Source organism: Anopheles cruzii, chromosome 2 (genome assembly GCF_943734635.1).
Source record: "Anopheles cruzii chromosome 2, idAnoCruzAS_RS32_06, whole genome shotgun sequence".
Taxonomy (NCBI): domain Eukaryota; kingdom Metazoa; phylum Arthropoda; class Insecta; order Diptera; family Culicidae; genus Anopheles; species Anopheles cruzii.
In genome coordinates, this window is record NC_069144.1 from 38105077 (window position 1) to 38129616 (window position 24540).

The following is a 24540-nucleotide window of genomic DNA, read 5'->3' on the forward strand; positions in this document are numbered from 1 at the left end:
GTGCGACCGTCTACAGTCACACATCTGCGGATGTTTCTATGGTAACCTTGGGCATTCCCTTTTCTTCGAGGGCGCCATCGAAATTCTCTTTTGCTTGCTGTCCGCTGTCAGATGCCGATTTTGTAAACGCTCAATCGCATCCTTGATGCGGCTAACTTTGCATTAAAGAAAAACCCGATATTGTACCCAATTCCGTGCTGAAAAGTACATAAATCAAATATATTTTTTCCACGTGTGTTCAAAGTGTAACATTTTGCCAACATGGTAAGTTCCCTTGCGACAGGATCGATGAATAATGTTGTACTACGGGACGCTGGCCGCGCATCGCAGGTTATGGCGTCCTGCAGAGATGTGTGTACTCTTTGCAAAGTAATCAAACACCATTGTACCTGTCTCTCCTATGTAGACGATCGGCAAGAACAATAAAATGATTCAGCTCCTGAACTACAGGGTGCGAATCGTACTGCAGGACTCGCGTACCTTCATCGGCACGTTCAAAGCCTTCGACAAACACATGAACCTCATCCTCGGGGACTGCGAAGAGTTCCGCAAGATCAAGCCGAAAAACAACAAACTGCCAGAGCGCGAAGAGAAACGTGTGCTTGGGTTCGTGTTGCTCCGTGGCGGAAATATCGTTTCACTCACAATTGAAGGTCCCCCGCCGCCAGAAGAAGGGCTACCGCGCGTTCCGATACCGGGCGGTGCCGGCGGTCCCGGTATGGGGCGTGTAACCGGCCGTGGTATGCCGGCGAACGTTGCGGGTGTGCCGGCTGGGCTGCAGGGACCGGTTCGAGGCGTTGGTGGACCATCACAGCAGCACATGGCACCGGTTGGCCGGGGGCAACAAGTGTCGGCCCCGCCACAGATGCGCCCCATGATTCCCGGTGGTCCGCCACCGGGCATGATGCCGGGAGCCGGCATGAACCCGATGGCGGGCATGGCGCGTGGTGCTCCACCACCAATGCGAGGCCCGCCGCCGGGTATGATGCGTGGCGGACCGCCTCCGAGACCATACTAAAGCATTTCTTTCTTCATTATCCGTCAATGCGTAGTTTTATAGTTTTTCCGCCACATTGCACTTGAAAAACACCTCTCCGATTAGACTCTCCGATGTCTACATTATGTAAATGTACCGAATAAAAGAGATGAGTTCCAAAACACTTCAACAACAATCGGTTTCGCTTTTTATTCTATAACCGGCATGAGAATGTGTGCTGAAATTCGGGCATTTTGCATATTGCATGGACGAATTCGAACTCTCCCAAGTTACCATTGTTCTGAAGGTCCATCTCTTTAAATAACTGAAAAGGGAGTGGAAGTTCGCCATCACTCGTTTAATACGCCGCATAAACCGGCTCACTTACCACATCCGCGATACTCGCTTTTTCCACCTGCTCCAGCTGCTCCTGTTTCGTTAGTCGATCACACAGCACCAGAATGTCCTCTTTCGTGATCAAATTGTCGTTATCAAAGTCTGCAAAGCGAACCTTAAGTTTATTACCCTTTGATATGTCTCTTCCTTCTACTGACCATAAAGCTGAAACGCCCAGGTGGCCTTCACCCGCAGAGGGCACGCTGGCGACAACACGCTAAACATATCGAGCAGATCCTCAAACGAGAACTGGCCATCGTTTTCCGACGAAAACACGTGCAACAAACGGTCGCGAAAAGGATTATGCTGCGAAGGTCGTAACATATTTGAGGACGATTTTCTTTTCTTGTGTCCCTCCCACTGTTCCTGACTTACCTTTAGCTGCGGGAACAGTTCAACGATGTCTCGCTCGGGAAATCGAGTAGAAAGTGAAAAGCTGTCGGTCTGGTCGAGGGCTACCAGTTTTTGCAGCACGTAGATAATTTCTGATTTAGTAAGATAGGTGAGTTCGGCATACTCTTCGAGCTGTCCGGCAGTTATGCAGCTGCTTTTGGCTCCCATGACCGAAACGTAGAATGCAAAAATCTACGCCAGAACCGAATGAGCGCATCAATCGTATTCAATCAACTTTTCGGCTCCAAATCAATTAGAATCAATCAATACACCATCACGCTTAGAACCGATTACTGTGGCCAATGGAACGAAGAAGAGAAACACGTGCAACCATTTGAGACGAAACACTTTATTGGGGGACCCCTCAAAGTTCGACGCATCCCGGCTCAGTAAGGCTTAGATCGATGACTAACGTGAAGCTTTTGCTTGAACCCCTTACTGGCGCTAGTTACAGCCGCTTCTGGTTCCTCGTCGCACTTCCACAGGGTAAGCAACCCGCATTCACCCGTCACAATAAGATACCGTTCCTGTTTGATGGGAGGAAGAGACCGTTAACAATCTAGTGATAGCGAAAGATAACGCGCCACATCACTCTGCCGATAAGGACAGAGCGTGGAGGGGCAGGGAAAAAGATCGTATACCTTTTCATTGTAAACACTGGCACGAACTATCTGTTTGTTGCCGCCAAACGATCGATCCGGTAGAAGTGTTTTATTGTCGTACCTTAGTGTTCGCAGACAATCGGTGCTGCAAATGGAGATGTTTGCTCATTTCATTATCTTATACGTGCACTGCCCGCAGGTACAGTGCTTGCGCCAATGCTCACCCTTTGTTGTAGTTGGAACCAGCTAGGACGAAAAAGCTACCATTGCCGTAGTTGTGCGTTCCGACTACGTTGCAATCGATGGACGACGTTCGACGCATAGCCTGCGTAATGCTTCCGCGATCAAACATTGCCACACAGTCCTGGCTCTCTACATCGTACAGGTGCAGGTCGTTTGTCGTTGTCACGCAGGCAATCACATCACGACCCCCGGTCGGATCGGCGTGCCAGGCGATCGAATTGATCGCCGTTTCGACGTTGAAGCAATACTTTAACGCGTCGTCCTCGGTCGGGTGTGAAATGTTGAATACATTCACCAGCCCATCCACGCTGCCGCTTGCCACGAGGTCCGGGTTGGTCGGGTGAAACCGTACATTCGTGATGTCGTCACTGTGGCACTCCCAGTAACACCGCAGGTACTTTCGCTGGCGGACGTCGAAAAACAGCAGAAACGTGTCGCCATTTTTCTGCACCTCACTCGAGGCGCACAGCACACGATCGTTTTGGTTAATATCGCAGCAGGTCATCGTTTTCTTGCCACCCTCCGACGTGTCCTCGAAGCGGTGCACCGGTCCAGTCCCGGTGCGAACATCGTACAGAAAAACATCCCCACTTTCCGTGCAGCAAAGCAGCGAGTGCGGGTCTCCGTTGAAAAATCGTACCCCCCGAATGCCACTTTCGAACTGGCCGAGCGTACCATTGGCCAGGTGGATTTCGCCGTTCTCGCGTACATCGTACAGTTGGAGAGTTTTCCGCGACAGACCCACGGCTAGCTTTGTGGAATCGTACGATTGCGACAGATGCAATCCGCAGGTCCTTTTCAGTGAGGCGGCCACATCCGCGCAAGGTGCTGCGTTAATGTTAAACAATTCACTCAATTCCTTGCCGGAACACGTATCCGAGTCTGGAACCGGACTCTCTTCATCCGAACTTTGTAGATCAGCTGAAACAGTGAAACGGTTAGCAAATGCGTACGCGTGTTATTTTAACAACAAACCTTCAAACGATTTCATGGTAATCGAAACTAATTGCACGAAGCAACAGCAAAAACACGGGGCACGTGCGTTTGCAAAGCCGGCTCCCGTTTTGACAGCTGCGTCGTCGTTGGGCGCGCTTTTGTCAACACACGCGTTGTTATGGTTGCCCAGAAGGCGGCGAAATCGGATTTGAAGCGGTTGCTAAATGAATCGTAGCCAATGCAGAGCAATGGGCCAGGCCAAAGTGATAGTAAATAGTGCAAGTGATTTGTTGCTGCTTGGTGCGGAGGTGCGCACCGTTCCGTTGAGTAAAATTGCACAAGTTACACTCAGCGGACTCCGGCGCCAAGAAAGTGATGTCGAATTGTACGAGTTCCTGTTTACCAACGCTATCCACCACTTTGAACCGGAGCAGTTCGAAGAGCAAATCTCTGTCCCCGTTCTGGCCGAATTGGTTCACTTTTTGGATAAAGTGCGTATGCGCATGGCTTGGGCATGATGGAAACCAATAATATAATTTACGCTATCTGTTTCAGTTCCAAAGTGAGCTCCTTTCGAGTGCATTGTCCTGTTTTTTCGCCGAGAATCATGCACTGCTTCAACGGTTGATGGCGATGCTGCAAAATCTGTTAGAATACATAGCAAGCCACGCAAACACAGTCCAATTGTACCGCTCGCTTGTTATTTTCCCGGAGTATCTTCTACGATGCTACACGATCATACGATCGAAGTACACGTCGACGACACAGGACACGCAGTTGCTGGACGCGATGAAAAGCCTGAACAGTGGTTGCAAAAAAATTCTGACGCTATTTCTAGAACTAGTGTGCCCGGAAGGTGCAACCAACAGTTATTTTCGGAAGCTGGATCAGGATAGGCAGTTTGAATGTTTCGAAAAGGGTAAGACACTGCGTGCGCAACATCTCGCATATACATCCCATCCTGATAACATCCTTTTCAGTTTGCACTCTGATGGCGGCCGTGGCCAATGAAATAAGTCGCATCGGTCGCATGCAGCTGGCCGGTGACGTGTGGAAAAGCATAACAAAGCTGTGCACCAAGCATGTTGAGCAATGTTTAACCAAAAACCGGTCCGACTGGCTGGGCCAGCTCGTGCTGACTCTGAACGCCGGCCTTCAGGCTTCGTTTTTGGAGCTATGCGCCACAAAAAAGCCGCCCAAAGAGCTGCAGGCAACGCTAAAGCTGAACGAATTCTTCTTGCGTGCAATGTCGAAGCTACTGTCGCTTTCGAAGCAGCACGCATCCTTGGATGGTTTCTTGGCAATCATCACCACGCTGCTTCGCATCAAAACGTGCCTTCGTTCGAGTACGGTTGCCCGCGAACTGGCAGCAGGCATTGATCAGTATCTCCACGTCGGTTACATAAAAGTCGTGGAAAATTCAATCCGATGCGAGTCCTTTGCCAAGGTACATTGTGTCGCATTGTGTGAAATGGTGCAGTTTTATTAATGATCTTTTTTCGCCAACTTCCTAGGCTCTGGCGCAATACGAGTGCCAAACGGTGGACGATATTCACTCGTTCTACGTCCTGACGATGCACGTCATCGAACAGATCAACAGCAATTCGAACGACATAAACCTACTAACGCTGTACTGTGTCCGCGGTAACTTGCTCCGGCAAGTGTGTACGCTTCTGAAACGCTCCGACAATCTGTTCCTGGCCAATGAGAACCTTTATCAGCAGCTTCTGGTGCGGTGTGCGGTGCTTACAGTAACGGGTACCCGATGGGGGAACCGGGTGGTTCAGAAAGCAATCGAAGAATCGATGGTTCGCATGATCCTCCAGGAGCACTACTATACCGGACTGTTCGGTATCGATCTGTGGTCAGCGTTTGTGCGTTGCCATTCGACCCAGTTAATGTTCGCTTACTTCACCTTCTGGGAGGCAATTAACGGCCAGTACGCCATTTTCTGCACCAAACCGGAGCAGGTGTATGTGGCCGCAGTGTTGCGCAATTTGTTCACCTTTCTTCCGATGGCAATGAAGGAGAACATTCTTTCCACCCGCCCCGTTTCGGATTGTGCTAATGATCGACTGTGGGCAACGGTACGGTTGCCGGATGAGGTGAACGTCCATCACAAGCAACGTTTTGTTGATGGCATCGCCAAGCGCCTGCAGACCGCGACGCAGCAACCCAGGAGTGTGAAAAGGTTCTACGAAATGTTACACTTGATACGGATTGCAGACAATACGGGCACCGATGGCGCGCTCGGGGAGTGTGTGCGGCAACAGTTCGGCAAACAAATCGACTGGTCGAACATTTTAACCAAATCTGGCACCGCACAGGGCAATATCTTGGAATGCATGCAAGGAAATCGGCACCAGCTATCGGCAAACACATTCCGGGGTTGCAACCTCTCCAGTGCGAGTGTTTTCATAAAATATCAAATTTTGAAACTACTCAAACGAACCGACACACTACCGGATGCTGCAGACGCCCTGAGTAGCTTGCTAAATGACAATGAGCCATTCATCAACGCACAAGCGTTCTGTTTGTTGCGAATCCTGAACGACAGACGCCACCCTGTGGCAGTACAGTTGATTGCCAGAACACCATCCCTGCAATCTCAGCTGCTCTCTCTGAGCAAAGATGATCCTCGACCTGTCCCGTCGGCAATCTGCAATTCCCCAGAACAATGCATTGCAGTTCGGCACCGCTGTAAAGATTCGCGCACCCGACAGGAAACCGACTCATCGGGCAATCTAACGCAACTGATAAACGACCAAATAGATCAACTGTTTCCGGACGAAGACGGCGACGACATGCGCGTTGCCAACTTGTCTCCCAAGCGCCGAAAGGTTGAGCCGAACGATGCCCGCGCAAAGGCTACTCGATTCATTGACCAGCTGGAAGTGCAGACCACAGAGCTGGGGCAACTATTGCGAACTCACCGGCTAGAGGTGGCCGATAAGGAGCGATTAAAAAAGATCGTCTCAGCGGTGACCAACATTCTGGAGAGCTAACGATGATCCGTTCGAGTAGTGAATGTAAATACTGTACAAAACATGACCAGAATAGAATAGAAGTAAAACACTACAGCTCTTAATGCGATTTTGGAGTAATATTCAGTATAATTTTATTTATTATGTCCCACAGGTACCTAAATTTGGGCACATACGTTACGGTTATATACTGGGTCTCATGCCGTCGGGTCTCAGTAATCATTCAGTCCCACGCCCCGCTCGATGCCCATAAACTTGATCATCCAGCCAACGCCGGCAAAGTTGAGCGTTTTCTTGTAGCGCACCTGAAGCACGCTATTGGCACTGATGTAGTTGGCCGGCTTATCGCCTCCGCAGTGCTGGCGTACGACCTTTGCTTCGTCCGAAGACGGTCCCCCGTCCGGTCCCTCACGGTCCAGAATCTGCAAGTAGTCCGTAGCGCACGATGATTTACTGCCGAGATCGAACACTTCGAAGCGCAGCGCCACCACCAGATTGTTGGGCACGCTCACTGTCCACAGACACTCCATGCGCGTTCTATTGTTCGACGGGTACAGCGGACTGGTGAAGATGCCACCGTAGTTGAACAGTTCGCCACCGCAACCCTGGCCCTCGTCGGTCGCGACATACGTTGCGTCGAGCAGTAGCGACACAAAGTCCTTATTCGTTGCCTCCGCCACGATCCGGAGCTCGTTGCCCGTACTAAAGACCGGGTTCGGTGTGACAAAGTTGCAGTACTCACGGATCAGCCGTTCTCCGTCGTACACTTTGAGCGCATGCTTATCACACTCGACGTTGTACAGGTAAAAATTGTTAAAGTACAGTGCGATCGTGTAGTTCTGGGGCACCTGGATCGTGATGGTGCACCGGTCCGTCTTCGACACCTCGTTCTGCAGGATGCGGCCCTGCAAGCTCGTGTAGTTCTTGCCGCAGGTGTTCGTCTCACGCACACGCATCGAAACGCCCCTGCGTTCGACCGACGAGTCACTCTGGAACGTCACGTAGACACGGTTCGTGATGGAGATGAACGCGCTCGGCAGATAGTTGGTTCCACAGTACATGTGATAGGCCGTCGGATAGCGGGTGCCCTGAGAAAAATAGGAACATAACACATTCAACAGTCGTTGGCCATGCAGAATGCTTGCCCGGAACGTACATGATAGAAGCTTGCTTTCGGGGAACTTCCTCCATTAAAGATCAGCGCATTGCCGAACCCTTCGTAGATGATCGATTTGAGCTAACGAAGAAATGATAGAGTTACTAAAAGCTCGATTGGCCGCTACAGACTTTCCGCTCGTGCTTACCGATGAATCCCGGATGCCAATGTAGTCCTTACACTCCCGGTCCGTTTCATCGTAGCTCTGCAGATCCATCTGTACAAACTGCAGCTCGATCTGCTTCCCGGCCGGTACCTCCAGCACCCACATACACTTCACGTTCGGTGGATAGTTACCGTTCGGCCCGTAGTTGGGTGTGTTTAGCGTCAACTCAGCACCTCCCGTAATATTACGCACCATCGGACCGCACAGTGACGGTATCATCTGGACGGTGGCCTCAAAGAGCGTCCCCTTTAGCGCCGAATCGGTTGTGTAGCGCAGGTATAACGTTGTCCCGAAGCAGCGCTGCACCGCCGGAGTTTGTGAGCCACAGAAGCGGCCGATTAGCTCCGAAAATACGCTACCACCATCGCGCAGTTCGACGAAATCGTCCGAACACTCGCTCACGTTACGCCGTGCCGTTCCGACGTGGAACTGTGCGAACGTAACCTGGACCGTGTAACCGGCCGGTGCCTCGAATATGTAGTGGCAGTCCTGCACGTGATCGTTACCACTACCCAGCACGTTCAAGTTGTAGCGTGGTGACTGCGCATCGAGCGTTATCTGTTTGTCACAGTCGGGCGTGAAGAGGATCAGGGCGGACATGCTGGCAGTCGACGTAGTGAAGGATTCCGTTTTGTAAGCCACCAACCCGTGACTGCCGGTGATCGGTACGACCGGTGCGTGCCCCGTCAGGTTGCCGCACAGCAACGCCAACCGGTTGTCCTGATTCGCGTCCAGTCCCTTAAACACTTCGACCGTGTTAAAGTAGCACCCGTCGGTGTGCTCGATGTCAAGGACTTCGAACCGCACCGTCACCTTCATACCGGGCGGGATCGTAATGTACCACCGGCAGACCTGTGCCGGCCGGAACGTTCCGTCGTTGGGCATACTTTCGGGGCTGTGGATCCGGCGCGTGCTGGAGATGTTGCCCCCGCACGAATCGGCGCGATACTCGAGCTTAAAGCCACGCGCCTGTATGTACCGATCGGTACGCAGCACGATCACGGCGCGATCCTTCACGCGGAACCGAGTCGGAGCGTTCTTGCGACAGTAGGTCCCGATCTTCTCCCAAGTCAACGGCTCGGCGTACTCCATCTTGCGGTAGATCGTCACATTATCGTACGCACAGACCGACGTGAGCAGCGTGTCCTCCAGTTCGAAGTCTAGGAAGCTGAACTCGATACCGCCATCGGTGGTGTTCGACAGGAACGTATAGTTGCACACCTGCAAACTGTTGTACTTCTCGGGATAGTTCGGACTAACGATGATGTTCGGCTGCGCCTCGGCGTAGAAAATGCCTAAAATGAGACCGCGTTACTCCACTCAGATACAGTTGATCGACTTCCATTGTTTCAGCCGAAGCAATAGCCCTCGCTATAGCAGCTGAGAGGTACACTAGTGGGGATCAGGAATCAATCGAAAATCCGACAACCTCGCTAACCAAGCCAGACTCCTAACCAATCCAATGCAAATAGCACCTAATTCTCGAAGGTATACTTCCAATGACCCCCGCTGATAGAGCAGTCGGTAGTGCTCTTCGCTGTCACGCAGCTGGCCTGGGTTTCGAATCCCGGGATCGGTTGTCACTCAACCGGCCATGGTTTCGATTCCCGATACCGGCGTGACAGGGGGGTTGGCGCGGGGCTAACAATCCCGCCCGTAAAAATGAAATGTTAGAGAGAGCACCAGAGATTAACATTGTCTCTGGTGCAGGCCAAGACCGCGCAGCGGTTGTAGAGCCAAATAAGAAGAAGAAGATACTTCCAATATAATGTCCGAAAACATTGCCATTGCCACTGGCAACGAGAATGGAACAAATGCCTCCGCTCCCTCAGATACATTAAAACTTCCATTCTCCCTTGGCTGGATGGCCTATCTCGGCTGAGGATAGGCCACACTAGACTAGCAAACTCATTCCTAATAGACAAATCCAGTCCGCCTTTATGTCAGTTCTGCAGAGTCACCATCACAGTAACCCACATTCTTCTGGGTTGCTATGGCTACTCCTCAGAAAGATCAATTTGTAAAATAGACCAAAACATACCGCCAATTCCTCTCCAACCATCCCAATCAAGAACGTAAACTATTAAATTTCCTCAGAAGAACTGGATTATATACCCAAATCGGAATACTTTCTGATAAACTTCTACCAGCATCACCGCATCGCCTAAATTCCTTATCCGGCGACCGAAGCTTACCTCCACAGTTCGACTCCCAGCGGATGGTGAACCCGTCCGATTCGGTGGCGTTGTCACTGCGGAAGACCACCTTCATCGTCGTGCCGGTTGCGTTGAACGGCCCGGGTGTTTCTTTACCACAGACGCGCCCCAGGCTCACCCAGTCCCCGCGTACCAGATCAAACAGTTCCACGTAATCCTTCGTGCAGTTGGCACTCTTCTCCAGGCTGAACCGGTTCACGAAGCTAACGCCCACGTGCTGACCCTCGCTCGCACGCAGCACCCAAACGCACTCCTGATTCGGCAGGTACTTCCCGCTCGTTACCGGCACGGACACGATCGGGGTGCCCGGGTGGATCGTACCACCACAGCCGTACGTTTTCGGTGTCAACCGTAGCTCGAAGTCGCCGCTCGCGTTGTACAGTGCCGTGTGATACTCCACAAACAGCAAGTGTTTGTGCGTAGCAAATGACCCGACGGCCGGATCGTCCTTACAGTAGCGCCCGATCAGTGGGCTCGCCGGTGACGGGCCATTGTAGACGAGCAGATACTCTTGGTCGCAGGGCAGCTCCAACCGGAAGCTAGCCACCCGGACGTCGATCAGTGTTTGCTCGGGATAGGACACGAACCAGGCACAGTGCAGCTGATCGCCGAATGGGCCGCGTGGTCGACTAATGCTCTCCGTTGACGGACCGAACCGCCCGCCGCACTGGTGCACCCGGTAGTCCATCTTGAACGACACCTGGCTAAGGTACGAGTTCCGTACCACGTTGATGACGGTGTTCGCGAACGGCGACAGGAGCATCTGCGACGAGGTGCTGTTGCTACAGAATCGCTTAACGACCTGCTGGGCGCCCATTAGCCCCGCGGTGGCCATCACCTCGATGCACATCCGCTCGAACGGTCCGGCAAAGATTTCGCGGAAGTTCATCGCCAGCGTGCCCCGGTCCGGTTGGTCCGGATCGAGCGACAGTGGCTCGGTCCGTCGGTACGCGCACACCATCGTGCTCACGTTGACCGGTGTTTCGATCGTACCCTCGGGCGTGTTGAGATCACCGTCGCAGAGCGTCGGTTCGTCGCTGGAGAACCGCAGCTTGAAACCTCTCCGACCGGTTGACACCTTCGATAGGTACTGGATCAACATCCGGTTCCCGCTGGAGTACAGTGGGGCCGCCTGATCGGTGTTGGCGGCGATCATCTTGATGCGCGCGCTATATGTGTGGCCATCGTAGAACGACAGCCGCTGGTACCAACCGACCAGCTGCAGGTTTGAGTCCAGGTCGAGATCCTCGAATTCGACCTTCACCCGGCGACCCTCTGGCACGGTGATGCGCCACTCGCAGAACGCAAACGGGGTCACCTCGGACCCGTACCCCGGGCTGGTGAGTTCACCCGAGCCCGCACTGATCGATCGACTGCAGCGGCTGTAGTTGAGTGCATAGTTCAACTTGAAGCCCCGGTAGACCGTGTTCGGACGGAACGAGGTGAACACAATCAGCACGTTCGGGATCGGACTGTTGATCGCGGGGGGCGGTATCGAGCCACAGAACGTACCCAGGTCGATGCGCGTTTCGTTCGCACCCGGTGCCACCGCGTACAGCCGCACGTTATCGTTCGCGCTACAGTTCTCACTGACCGGCAGGTGCAGATCTTCGAACGTTAGGCTGAGTGAACCGTGAGCCGACTCCAGGATGCGATACTCACACACGGCCGGAGTCGGGTAGCCGCCGGGAAGGGGATAGTTCTTCGACATTACCGTTCCCCGGGCACCGCGCACGGATGCGCCACACTTGGTCAGCGTGACGCGCACCTGGAACTTCGAATTGCTCGTTTCGGACCGATCGTTAAAGTACTTCACCAGCAGCGCATTCGTAGTGGTCACGAGGGGACGCGTTAGATCGCCACTGCACGAGTGCAGCAGTTCCCGGGCGGCCGACGTAAGCCCTTCGCGCACCTGCACGTACTCCAGGTTGCAGCTGGTCAGTCGGTTAAAGGGAACGCCATCGACAAACTGCAGGCGCAGTAGCTCCCCGGCCGGGGCCATTACGGTCCAGGTGCACTCGCTGTGCGGTGAAGGCGGATCCGGATAGTTTGGGCTCTTGATAAGCGTCGAGTTGTACTGACTGTTGAGGACGGTGCTACCACCACACTCGACGCCAACTTCACGGTACAGCAGGCGGAACGTGGAACTGGCCCCACCGATGCTTGGCCGGAAGCGCACAAGTGCCCGGTTGCTGGCGGTCCGGATGCTGGACGGAATGTCAGTCCCACTGTAGGCGGCCAGCATCGGTGCGTACTCGTCGATCCCGTTCATGATTGACACCGATCCTTCACGCGCGTTCAGACCCGCCGGGGCGCTGATGTTGATCTGCTGAAACTTGAACTCTATCTGGCGCCCGGCCCGGACACTAATGTTCCAGCTGCACACATCCAGCAGTTCGATCGACTGACCCACCTTCACGCTGGCCTGTGGCTGTGTGATGATACCGTTCGGATCGGTCAGGAAACCACCACAGCGCAGTTGCACCGTGCCCGTGAAGCCGGTCCGGTTGAGGTAGTAATCCGTGCGAAACTCGAGCCGCAGATGGGGCGCTCCGTGGAAGTTGCGTGCCACCCGGTAACCGTAGGTACAGATTTTGCCGAGCAGTTTCCACGTCGCCAGATCGCTCGAGCTGGACACTTCTACGTAGTCCGCCAAGCAGTCGCTCGTTTCTTCCAGGTCGACGAAATCGAACGACAGGAACGGGTGGTACGTCGGGATGGTCGACTGGAAGATCCAGCTACAGTTCAGGCCGGACTTGTAGCCGGTCGGGTAGCCGGGCGATGACACGTTGTACACCGTGTCGGTATCGTTGAGCGCTATGACCGAGTGGCCCTCACAGAACAGTTCGTCGCTCGCCGGGTACGCCTCGGCACCGGTCGCCACCTTCTGCTGCCAGTTGAGGGAAAACGTGGACGATTCCATCACGTCCGAGTGGTCCAGTACAATGTAGACCACGTTCGAGGTCGATGTTAGTGGGTCCGGTTTTACGTAGCCACAGGATGAGAGCAGAACCGTCGCGGCATCATCATAACCGTCGTAGATCTGGAAGAATCGGGAAAAGTTGTATGTCTTCTAACAGAAAGTTACGCTCAATGGAAATCGAATGAAGAAAACTAATTCTGCACACTCACGTCGGTCTGCTTTTATTGGAATAGTAATCCGCGATTCGGTAAAACTAAGTAACCTATGATGTGTGTAATAAAGTCATTCTTCTAGTTCCCTTGAATGTGCATAGACGTGTTTTCTGCGTGGTCTCCAATAGCTTTAAAAATCGCAAAAACACTAAAATTTGCAAAATCAACTGTATATGCTGTGCTTTAACGTTTCCGGAAACGCAATACCGTAGACCGAAAGATTCAGAGTAGACATCGTAGTGGAACATACCACCGGCAGCTAAACTGGAAAGTTTTGAGATCAATCAAGGCACATCCTGGACTTTCGGTTCGGGATATTGCACAAAAATATGGTGTCAGCAGAAGTACTGTCCAGAAGATCTGTCTACGAAGGAGCTGCTGTTCTTTCCTTGCATGTAAGCATCCAAGAAGGTTCTGACGAGGTAAAAAGGATGTTTGCTTATGGACGACGAAACATACATGAAAATGGATTTTGGACAGCTTCCTGGACCAAAATTTTATCTCGCCACGGCACGGAGGGATGTCCCCTCCAAGTTCAAATTTGTATTCGCCAATAAATTTGCACGGAAACTAATGATCTGGCAAGGAATCTGCACCTGTGGACCGAAACCAAGGTTTTAATCACTAACATGACGATGAACTCAACGCTGTACAAGGAAGAGTGTCTCAAAAAGCGAGTAATATCATTGATTAAGTCTCACAAAGGTCCGATTAAGTTTTGGCCTGATTTTGCAAGCAGCTAGTTCAATGGTACCGTGACAATAAGGTGGATTTCATCGCAAAGGATCGGTTAAGGTTAAGAAAATTGCCCTGAACTCCGCCCAATCGAGAATTATTGGGCAATAATCAAAGTTGAAGTCGAAGAAGATTGGAAAGGTGATGCGTGATGCTGTAGAGATGGCCAGAAATTGGAGCAAATTGGCCGCTGAGGTGGACCAGAAAATTGTGCAGAAAATGAAGGCGGGCATTTCAAAGAAAGTTCGCGATTTCATCCGACGACGAATCTCTAAAATTTTTCTCTCAAAGTATAGTAAAATACCTTCATTTTGACACCTTGACATGTTTCCTAAGTCAAGCCAACCCCGAGATAGAGCTAGTTCAATTGTTCCCGATTCTAAATGGGACAGTCTTCACTTACCGTCAGTGATCCATCGCACATGCTCACGGTATCGCTTGCCCGATCGACCGCGAACCGGTTGAAGCTGATCGCTACCACGGATCCCATGTCCACCGTCACACGCCAACCGATACTCTCCGACCGGGAGTAGCTGCGCGGGTACAGCGGAGACGTTATCGTGCCACTCGTTCCGGAAATCTCACTCAACGTGTCTAGGAATCGTAGGATTGTTGGGAATTAAAAAATGGCCTCAACGGGGTCCTCGACTCCGCCGCCACCTTACCGTACGAATACTCGACCAAAAATCCTTTCGCCACACCGGCGTCGGTCGAGCGGAACTTGATCCACAGGCTGCTGGCAGCCGTCAGGTTCGTCGGAACGGCGGTGCCACAGAAATCCCCCAGCAGCCGGCCAGCCGAATTGCGCTCCCGGATCTCCAGGTAGTCTCCGTTGCAATCATCGGACGACTCAATGTCCAGCTCTTTGATGTAGAGCGATATCTTGTTCCCGGCCGAGGCCGCCACCTCCCAGACACACTCCACGCCGGTCGGATACGAGTCCGGGTAGTTAGGCGATGCAAACTCACCCATGAGCGATCCCAAACGGCCACCGCAAGCTGGTCGCAAACGTCAAAGGCATTAATGCAGGCGTCATTGACGTTCCCCCCTTAGTCTTCCCCAAACGGTTACCATTGTCCAGCGTGGTGTAGGTGATCTCCACGAACAGATTGTCGATCCGCGACAGATAAATGTCCATCGAGCTGATCGTAACCGTCAGTGCGTTACCGTGGCTCACGATCGCCGGGGGAATCTTGTGACCGCAGGCTTCGAACCGAACGGGTCCGTCGCTGGTGTCACCGTCGTGGACTTTCAACGTCGCGTAACAGTACTCATCCGCATCCATCAGCGTCATGTGGGCGATGGTCAGCGTGACGTGCTGTGATTCCTGCGGTGCCACCAGTATCCAGGTACAGTTTTCGGAGGAAATTTTGTGTGCCTTGTTGAGCAGAATGTTGCCCGGCTGTTTCACCACGATCCGCGAGCCACAGCTCTGGGGTCGGATGCGGAGAAAAGTGAAAAGCGGACCATTAACCGAAACCGTTCCCCTAAACCCCCCACCGGTGCATCCTCACCGTGGCAAAGTTGGCCCGGAAACCTTTCGCTTCGTACATCTCGTTGGAGGTGAACGTCAGCAGCATCTCGTGTGCGGTACTCGTGACGGTCGTCGTGTTCGATTCCGTACCGCAAACCACCAGCAGCAGCTTATCGGCCGCCCGGACACTACCGTCGTAAACCTGCAGGGCATCGTTTGTGCAGTTCGCTGACCGTTCGATGGCCAAATCGGTGATCGTCAGGAGGAGCGTGTGCGAAGCGTCGGTTTTGATGAGCCACTCGCAGGACGCGTTGGTCGGATAGTTGGACGGGTAGTTGGGCGAGCTGATGAACCCTTGGTGGAGCGTGATCCGGCCACCGCAAGCTGTGTGGGGGGCGAAAAGCAAAAGACAGGCGCGTCAACGAGGTCCCACCCGCGATCCCGGTCCCGGTCCCTTACCCGCATTAACCGAACGGTACGTGGCTCGGAATCCTTTGTACGAGAAGGAGCTGTCGCTGTAAAACTTGGCCGCCAGCTGATGGGTGGAACTCACGATCCGGATCGGTTCCTGCTGCTCGTGGCAGATGGCGGCGATGAGGCTGTTGTCCTGCACCGTTGCGGTTGTGCTGAGGCTGCGTTGCGGTTGCGCAACGTTCGACAGCATCAGGCCATCGAACCGGCAGTTGTCATTCGTTTCCATGTGGAAATCGTCCACCGTCACCTCGATCAGCTTGCCCGGATCCGTCACGATCAGCCAGTGGCACTCGGTTTCCTTCGGGTACGGTTGTGGATAGTTCGGAGTCGAGAAGTATCCGTACGGTTTACTCAACTGCCCCCCGCAACCACTGATGGCCCACTCCAGGCGGAACCCATTCTGTTCGCCGCTGTTGTCCGTGTGGAAGATCACGTCGATCGTGTTGCCCTGGCTGGTGATGGCCGGTGGTTTCGATGCGCAGTACCGCCGCGTCACGGGCAGGTCTCCGGCACCGATCTCGCGCAGTTCCAGGTAATCGAACGGGCACCGTTGGCTCGAGTTGGTACTGGTGCCCTGCTGGATCGATTCCAGATCGAAGTGCGAGAACTCTAGCATAATCCGATTGCCGCGCGGCACCGTCACCGTCCACTGGCAGTCCATCGACGGTAGGTACGGGTTGGGGAAGTTCGGGGACTCAATCACCCCCCCGTACCCAACGGTAATGTTGCGCCGACAGATGACGTTGTACTTAATCTGAAAGCCTCGCCCCTGGTTGGTGTCGTCCGATCGCATCCGTATGAGCGCGTGGTTCGTGACCGTGTCCAACACCAGCGGATCCGTTTCGGCCGTACAGAAGCGGCCCATCTGCTGGCCGCTCATGTCGAACCCATCGTAGATGTCCACATAGTCGTACTGGCAGCTCTTGTGGCTCTCCATATCGAGATCGATGAACACGATGTGGATGGCCGAGCCCTCGCTGGCCGAGATGCGCCACACGCAGCGCGCATTCTGCCCGTACGGCAGCGGGTAGTTGGGCGAAATGATGGACCCGCGCGGGGATGTCAGCACCCCGCCGCACCCGGTCGTGGCGGCGTCCCACTCGATCACGAAACCCTGGTAGTTGCGCGAACTGTCCGAGAAGAAGCGCAAGTACAGCTGGTGGCCGAACGAGATCGTACCGTTAAAGTTGTCCTCCCCACAGTAGGTGCCGATCAGGGGCGCATTCTCCGTGCCGCCGTTCCGTAGCGTTAGCCCGTCGAAGCGGCACGTTCGGTGTTTCTCCAGCGTGAACGAGCGCACCAGCAGCTGTATCTGTAGGCCCATCGGCACCGTGATGGTCCACTCGCACGCCTTGTTGGACATGTAGTTCTTGGGCCACCCGGGTGACCGGATGATACCGCTTGTTGCGAAGTAGTTGCCCCCGCAAGCTGCAAAAAGAACGTTTGATAAGTGCGGTGAGGCAACTTGCGGCCGGGATGCCTACGCCTTGAGGCATACGAGGACTGACCAAAAAGTTTTGCGACATTGGAATTTCCGCGGGCTACGTATATCCAATTTTTTTGTGGCGTTAGGTTACTTTCCTGTTTTTTTGTTCCTGTGACTTTTTCCTGTTTTTTTGTTCCTTTTTCCAAAACCCAAACCCAACGCTTCGTAGTCAATTACTTTTGGAGCACACAACAATCGTCGATGAGCTAAATCTTGTCCAAGCAAAAAGGCTGTCAAAAATTGACTGATAACTCAAAATGGCCGAACTTTTCACCATAAGTCACTAACATGTGTAGCAACCTAACGCCACAAAAAAATTCGAAAATCGGATATGTATACCTATAAAAACGGACTTTTAAACGTATGGGTCTACCTGTCAATTTTGTCCTCCTCAATCAGGTTGTTTGGCAATATTAGCTTGTGTTGACATCAAGCAAAGGATTTCAGGTCGAAAAAACAATTATTTTAGTTTGCAACCGATCTTTGAAAGGGTTAGACAATGTCCACTTTTGTGCCTGAAAATGACGTTTTGCGGGAATTATTATTTTTGTACTACCTCTTGAAGACAACTGCTTCAGAATCGCAGTGCTTTAAGTGGTTTAAAAATTTCAAAATGGCGATTTTGACTAAACAAAGAAAGAGCGTCGGAGGACTCCAAAAACGAACTTTCTGATGGCGCCAGAAAGGTGTGATGCATCACAAGCTCTTGAAACTTGATGAAAACGTTAATTAAGATCGCTACTGACAATGAATGATCAATTTGAACCATGAATTCATTGAAAAAACCCTCCCTCTTGTTTAAAATGGAGGCGCCAGGTGGGGCACAATGGCCACTAAACCTGGCGCCTCCATGGCAGCCAAAGCAAAACAGGTTCAGGATACTATCAAAACACTTGGCTCGGATCTGTTATTCCGCCGCGCTGTATTCACGAATTTTTCATTCCAAAATAATAAACGTTTGATTTCTTTGAAAAAAGTCCATATCTGGTACGTAGCCCGCGGAAATTTCGCAAAACTTTTTGATCGCCCCTCGTACTTACACTTTTCCACGTCGATAAAGGTGAAGGCGAGACTGAAGCCTTCGTTCGACCGCGACGTATCGGAGACGAAGCGTATGGTGATCATCGAGCCGGTACTGGTGACGGCCGGCGGTTTCTGCGACCCACAGTAGCGCCCCACGAGGCTACTGGCGAGCGACGAGTTGTCGAAAACCTCGACGTAGTCGTACACGCAGGCACCGCTCTGCTCGATGTCGAAGCTATTCCACGTGAGCTGCACGGCGTGGCCGGCCGGGGCCACGATGATCCACTCGCAGCGCGCCTCGTGCTGGTAGCTGCCCGTTTCAGCGATCATGGGCGACCGAATGATGCTGTCCTCGCGCGTCAGCACTCCACCGCAACTGACGTCGAAGAACGAAAAGTTCCCCCGGAACCCGCGCCCTCCGACGGATCCATCGGAGACGAAGCGCACCAGCAGGACATTCTTGCTCGAGAGCACCCTCGGCGGGCTCTTGGTGCTACAATAACGCCCGAGCACCGTTTCGTTTGTCGGCACCAGGCCATCGTACAGCTCGACGTAATCCAGCTCGCACTGGGGATAGCTGTTCCTTTCGATGTCGAAATCGGTAAAATCGAACGCGATGGCCTTCCCGAGCGGTGCGTGCACCACATAATCGCACTGCTGGTTGGCCGTGTACATCATCGGGTAGGATGGGGACATCAGTTCCGTGCCGGGTTCGGTAAACGTGCCACCGCACTTGACCCGGTAGTTGATACTGAAGCCCGGATTCGGGGCCGACCAGTCGGTGTGGAACTGGAGCAGCAGCGTGTTGCCCGACGAGGTATAACCTGGCGGTATCCGGTCACCGCAGAACTTCCCGAGCGATGGATCGTTCGTGGTGCTCCCGTCAAATATCTCCAGATAGTCGAATTTGCACGATTCGCTCTGCTCGAGGTGGAACTTAGTGAACGTAATGTCCACCCGGCTGCCGACCGGCAGTTTGATGAGATATTCACAGTTCAGATTGTTCGGGTACACGGACGGGTCCGTCGGTGAGAGCGGTGAGCGGATCGTACCGTCACGCTGCGTGTACGTGCCACCGCACCCCGGTATCCCCTCGACGCTGGCGTAGCTGATCAGGAACCCGGAGTCGTTACCGTCCTCGTCGCTGTGGAAGTAAACCGTTGCCTCGTTACCCGGTGTCGTCAGCGGGGCCGGGTGCGACGAGTTGCAGTACTTCGCCAGCAGGGCCCCTTCCTCGCGCACTCCGTCAGTGATCTGCACAAAGTCGTAGTTACAGTTCTCGTGCGCTTCAATATTCATGGCGAAGAAGTTGAACTGAAGCCGGCGCCCCGGCGGTGCCGTCAGGTACCACTTACAGTCCCGATTCGGTGGGTAGTTGCCAGGTATGCCGGGTGACGAGATGATTCCGTGGCTGGTCACCGCTAGGGTGCCACCGCACACCGGATCAATGCTTTCCCAGCTCAGCTCGAACCCATCGTGCGCGCTCGAGTTGTCGGAGCGGAACCACAGGTACAGCATGTTGTGCGTGGACAGCAGCTGGCCACGGTTTGGCAGCTGGTTGCCGCAGAACCTCCCGATGATCTGGGCGGCCGACGTGCGCCCGTCGTGAATCTGAAACAGTGCCAACAACAGTTCGATCAAGTTCCCCTAGCAACCGCCACTGGTAACTACGAATCTTCCCGTACCTGTAGCCAATCGTACTTGCACTCCCCGTTGCTGACGGGATTTTCGAGGTTAAACTGCGTAAAGGTGACATTCAGCACCTGTGTCTCGTTGGTTTTGAGCAACCAGGCACAGCGGGCATTGTGACTGTAGGTCCCGTTCGTTTCCGGATACCGCAGGGTCCCGCTCGACGCGTACCGAACTCCGCCACACGTGCGGCTCACGATTTGACACCGGGGCCCGGTATAGCCAGCGGGGCAGCTACAAACGAACCGATTGATCAACGGGGCACAAGTCCCCCCGTTCAGGCACGGATTGGATTCACACGGCGATGCCGTTCGCATACAGTACGGGGGCTTTGAGCCCGGTGGACAGATGCAGCTATAGTTTTGGGCATCCGTTTTCACACAGGTACCACCATTCTGAAACAGGACAATTGATGGAACAGGAAATTATGGCCCTTCGTAGGTTAGTAGAGGTTGGGGGCTTACCCTGCAAGGGCCACTGGCGCACGGGTTCGCTGTTGAACGGTAACAGCCGGACAGTCCAAATCCGGACCCAGTGTATCCCGGCAGACAGACACAGTTCGGTACGGCACTGCCATAGTCAACGCACCTTGCCATCGGGTGGCAAAGCCCCGGAGTACACCGCGAACCTTGTGCTAGGCATGTCCTTCCGTCACCGGCGTAGCCCACCGGACAGCCACCGCACCGATACGATCCCTGTTAGAACATCAGATTTAGGAACGTGTTACGCACATAACATTTCATTGGATCCATCGGCCCGACGTACCCGGGTGTTGATGCACGGAACGGACGGTGCAGTGCTGCACCCGCCGTTGTTCGTTTCACACTCGTTAATGTCCACGCAGTAGAACCCGTTCCCCGTGTAGCCCGCCGGGCAGACGCCACACACGAACGAACCGGGCAGGTTGATGCAGCTGACTTCCGGGTCCTTCGAGCAGTGCGGCTTCGACTCGCTACACTCATCCACATCCACGGCACAGGCCGGCGTAACGCCGTTCGTCTTCCAGCCCTGGTTACAGATACACCGGTAGCCATCCTTCGACTGTACGCACGTCCCGTGGCCGCACAGCTCGACGCCCGCCGTGGCGCAGTCCTGGGTCCGGCTGTTGCAGTGAATGCCCCGCCAGCCGTCGGCGCAGATACACGAGTAGCCACCGTGCTGATTGTGGCAGGTCGCCCCATTCTGGCAGCCCAGGTCGGTCCCGGCGAACTGGGCACACTCGTTCACGTCCGTCGTGCACGTTTGCCCTTCCCAGTTGGCCGGGCACAGGCAAACGAAGGAATCGTACAGACTGAGGCAGGTGCCCCCATTCTGGCACGGTCCGCTCCGGCAGTGATCGGTCCGCAGGCTGCTCTGCAGTGCCTCCAGCTTCGTTTCCACCGCCTTGATACGCCGCGACAGGGCTCCGATGCGAGGGTGCATTTGGGTGGCGTTGCGTGTCGAAGATCTGGGGAAAAGGGAACCACCAAGTTTACCCTCACGGAGCGGACTACGGAGCGCCGAGCACTTACTCCTGTTCCAGCATTTCCACGCGCTTGATCAGTCCGAAAGGGCCTCCGACGTACGTGGTCAGCATTTGGACCTGCTCCGCGATGCTACTACCGGGCGCTAGGAACTGTGCCTGGCCGTCGGCGGACCGCCCATCGATCAGTATCTTCGACAGCGCGCGCAACACGTACTCCACGCTAAGGCCTCCGATGTTCAAGTGTCCGCTGCCCTTCATGTGGAAGGTGATGTTCCTGTCCGTGGCGGACTCAAATATGATGTGACCATTGCTGGCGAGAATTTTCGCCCTGTCGGCAAATAAGGGTCACCTTTAACATCTGTTGACTTTTTACTACAATTTATTAGTACTGTTCTATAGCCAAATGATCATGTTTTTGGGACTGGCTAGCCGGCCGGTCTAAGATAAGCCGTGCTTTGGGCCGGTAAGGAGGCGTCACATGGCGCACGCGCGATAACGCGATATACGCCTACTTTTCCGAACGGCCCTCTTTAGTACATTATGCTACAAAGTTAGTAGTTAGTACGATCGAAAAAAGTAAGCGAAATTCTTTCAGAACTTTTCACAAAAGATTGTCTACCATTTCATCAAAGATGCATTTTTGATGCAGATGCATTTGCTTCTACCAACTATTTTACTGGTCCGATACTGTGCTGAAAGTATTTCTGATGTTTTTAAAAACTTTGTGTAATAAATTAGACCTCTTCCTAAATCAACCGTGCATCACGGATCTACGTGCCTTCCATCACACTTACTGATCTTCGAAACCTCCGACAGCGCCCTCAAACAGTCCAATCAGCACAACGGCCGTCCACCAACATAGCTTAAGACACATTTTGTCACAGAGCCACAGTTTTTCCGTTGTTCACTACTGTTGCACCATATTTCACTTCACTTTTGCACTTCTTTTTCAGGATTCACTTTTGTTCCCGGAACGAGAACGACTGAGCTCGGCAGCGGTCTGTGGCCCCTTTTTATACCCCAACGAGAGGATCCGATACCGAGGATCTGCCACCTTATCGGTTAGTTCTTCCCATAGTAAAACACCCCCTTGAAATCAATACTTCGGCAGGAGGATCAGGAATTTGGTGTCGTGTAACGCTCAGTGATAGCGCTCAGTTCGTTGTGATTTTTGGTGTAGCAAAAAGCCGTTCCTTTCCTGCATTCTGTAAATTGATCTAATTTTAAACACTGTCATAAAAAACAATCTTCCAGTAACGGTGTATGGTTTAATGGACGTTTCCGAATTTATTGGTAAGTTAACAGTGTCTTATCTACAAATATATATAATGTATATATATATATACTATGGAGTTTACGTGTAGGTGTGCATCTATTTGTCTATAGATTCGATCTTCGGTCGCTTGAATTAAACTAGTTTTGTTTTGTTTGTTTTTCGTTTCTTCATGGTAAATATAGAACACTACCGTTTTGCTCTTGCTAGAGGAGACTTTTTAGGTGTTTTGTGTGCATCATCTGAAACATTACATTTGAAAACTTTGTGCTAAAACGCAAACGCAACAACCAACCCACAGTTTCGGGGGAATATAGAAAAGATTTGCTCTTTTATCTCACTTCAAAACCACACCGTGCTACCGCTAACGTCCAAACTTCCGCAATCCCGTCCAAGTCCCAAAAACAAACATCTCTTCTTGGAAAAGATTAACAATCAGGATTCAGCTAAGAGATTCGCTACTTTGTGCGAGTGTGTTGCTGTAGGAAGATGGAACTATATTAAGACACCGTACTTACGCCCTTCATTTAATTCGTGGTTTAAAAGTGCTCGGGTAAGGAACGAAAATCGGCAGAGATAATCTCTTTACAATGAACACTTCACAGTCACCGGAAGGGCCAACGCTTGGGAAAGAATTTTCGTAAATCGTTTCATCGCCATCACCGCTGCATGTCATTTTAAACCAAAGGTTACTAGAATTTAGTCCTTTTGTGTGTAGGATTCGTACGAAATTTTTTTCTCCAATGAAGCCAAGTAATAAGGTTGGCCCTTTTCAGTAACATATCCATGTGCAGGTGTCTAGGTAGTACTTCTTGGCACGGACAGAGAAAACAACACAGCTAAGAAGGGAGGTGGCGTGTGAAGTGTGCCTACCGAATGAACTAGTCAGTATTCATAAGATTCTATGCGTTTGCTGTATATCTAAATACCCCTTTTTACTGTACCTCCAGCATCGGCTACTTTGGTGGAGTTTGACATTTGTTAGTTTGTCCGTTTCATTTACTGCGCCCCGTCATTCGTTCCGGTCCGAAAATATCCAAAAATCTTTTCCCTCACGTGTCAGTTACTCCTAAATTGGGGGTTGCCTCATTTCGGCCCACACGACATTACGTTTTAAATAGACAGCATTACATTTTCCAGATTCGTTTTTGTAATATTATTTTGGCGTTTTAGAGTTTTGTTGGATTCGTTCGTGTGTTCACGTTAGCGTGTCTTAAGATGTACAAGAGTTTACCGATGTGTGTGTGTGTTTGTGTGTGTTACTGTTTCATTGTTCACATTTCAAAATTGTAAATCCATTTTGTACAACTTGTTTCCGTACGGCCCCGTAGCGCCTTCCGCTGGCAACGGTACTTTAGACTTATTAGACCAAGATGTTGGAATTAAAGTACAATCCATCAACCGATAGTGTCAATCAAAGGACTCCTACTTCAAACCGGTCCTTGTTTAGCGTCCCTTCGCTTCGCTTCTTCTGCTTATTAACGCCCCAAGTGTGATAGGAAAATGAGTTGTTTGCCAGTCTAAGTGACACACATTGGCGCACGATGCACTCTCTACTTCGCCCTCTTTAACTAAGTGTTACTCAATCACGGTTCTCTAGTAGCAGTAGTAGTTTTTGTTATTATTTCCCTTTTCGTCTCTTGTGCCCGCTTGTTTAAACATCTAACCGCGCACCTTAAAGCTATTTCTCTATAAGTGTTATGTTGCTTTTGTTTTGC

The 24540-nt window shown here is 52.4% G+C and overlaps 5 protein-coding genes across 5 annotated transcripts; 2 read left to right on the forward strand and 3 right to left on the reverse strand.

Moving 5' to 3' along the window:
- Positions 1 to 129: 129 nt before the first annotated feature.
- On the forward strand, positions 130 to 1159 carry LOC128277392 (small nuclear ribonucleoprotein-associated protein B-like). Its single transcript, XM_053015844.1, has 2 exons — positions 130 to 264; positions 407 to 1159. Exons 1-2 carry the CDS (start codon positions 262 to 264, stop codon positions 1016 to 1018), a joined length of 615 nt encoding a protein of 204 aa, XP_052871804.1. The 5' UTR covers positions 130 to 261; the 3' UTR covers positions 1019 to 1159.
- Position 1160: 1 nt separating this feature from the next.
- Positions 1161 to 2147, reverse strand: LOC128277394 (calcium and integrin-binding family member 2-like). The gene is made up of 4 exons (XM_053015846.1): positions 1748 to 2147; positions 1531 to 1678; positions 1365 to 1474; positions 1161 to 1301 (listed from the first exon to the last, which is right to left on the reverse strand). The coding sequence occupies exons 1-4, from the start codon at positions 1931 to 1933 to the stop codon at positions 1191 to 1193; spliced, it is 555 nt and encodes a 184-aa protein (XP_052871806.1). The 5' UTR covers positions 1934 to 2147; the 3' UTR covers positions 1161 to 1190.
- A 4-nt stretch (positions 2148 to 2151) lies between these two features.
- Positions 2152 to 3532, reverse strand: LOC128277393 (WD repeat-containing protein 89; the record flags this gene model as incomplete). Its single annotated transcript, XM_053015845.1, has 3 exons — positions 2152 to 2292; positions 2407 to 2512; positions 2592 to 3532. Coding segments are annotated over 3 exons (1188 nt in total), but the record flags the coding sequence as incomplete, so codon positions are not given.
- A 262-nt stretch (positions 3533 to 3794) lies between these two features.
- Positions 3795 to 6551, forward strand: LOC128279019 (uncharacterized). Its single transcript, XM_053017739.1, has 4 exons — positions 3795 to 4037; positions 4102 to 4465; positions 4527 to 4993; positions 5061 to 6551. The coding sequence occupies exons 1-4, from the start codon at positions 3795 to 3797 to the stop codon at positions 6549 to 6551; spliced, it is 2565 nt and encodes an 854-aa protein (XP_052873699.1).
- A 101-nt stretch (positions 6552 to 6652) lies between these two features.
- Positions 6653 to 22423, reverse strand: LOC128276437 (cubilin homolog). Its single transcript, XM_053014901.1, has 16 exons — positions 22344 to 22423; positions 21596 to 21877; positions 20850 to 21531; positions 20549 to 20779; positions 20081 to 20479; positions 18413 to 20006; positions 16065 to 17314; positions 15872 to 16019; positions 15453 to 15796; positions 15010 to 15370; positions 14604 to 14936; positions 14342 to 14532; positions 10048 to 13111; positions 7835 to 9147; positions 7687 to 7767; positions 6653 to 7618 (listed from the first exon to the last, which is right to left on the reverse strand). Exons 1-16 carry the CDS (start codon positions 22421 to 22423, stop codon positions 6743 to 6745), a joined length of 11229 nt encoding a protein of 3742 aa, XP_052870861.1. The 3' UTR covers positions 6653 to 6742.
- Between the last annotated feature and the right edge of the window lie 2117 nt (positions 22424 to 24540).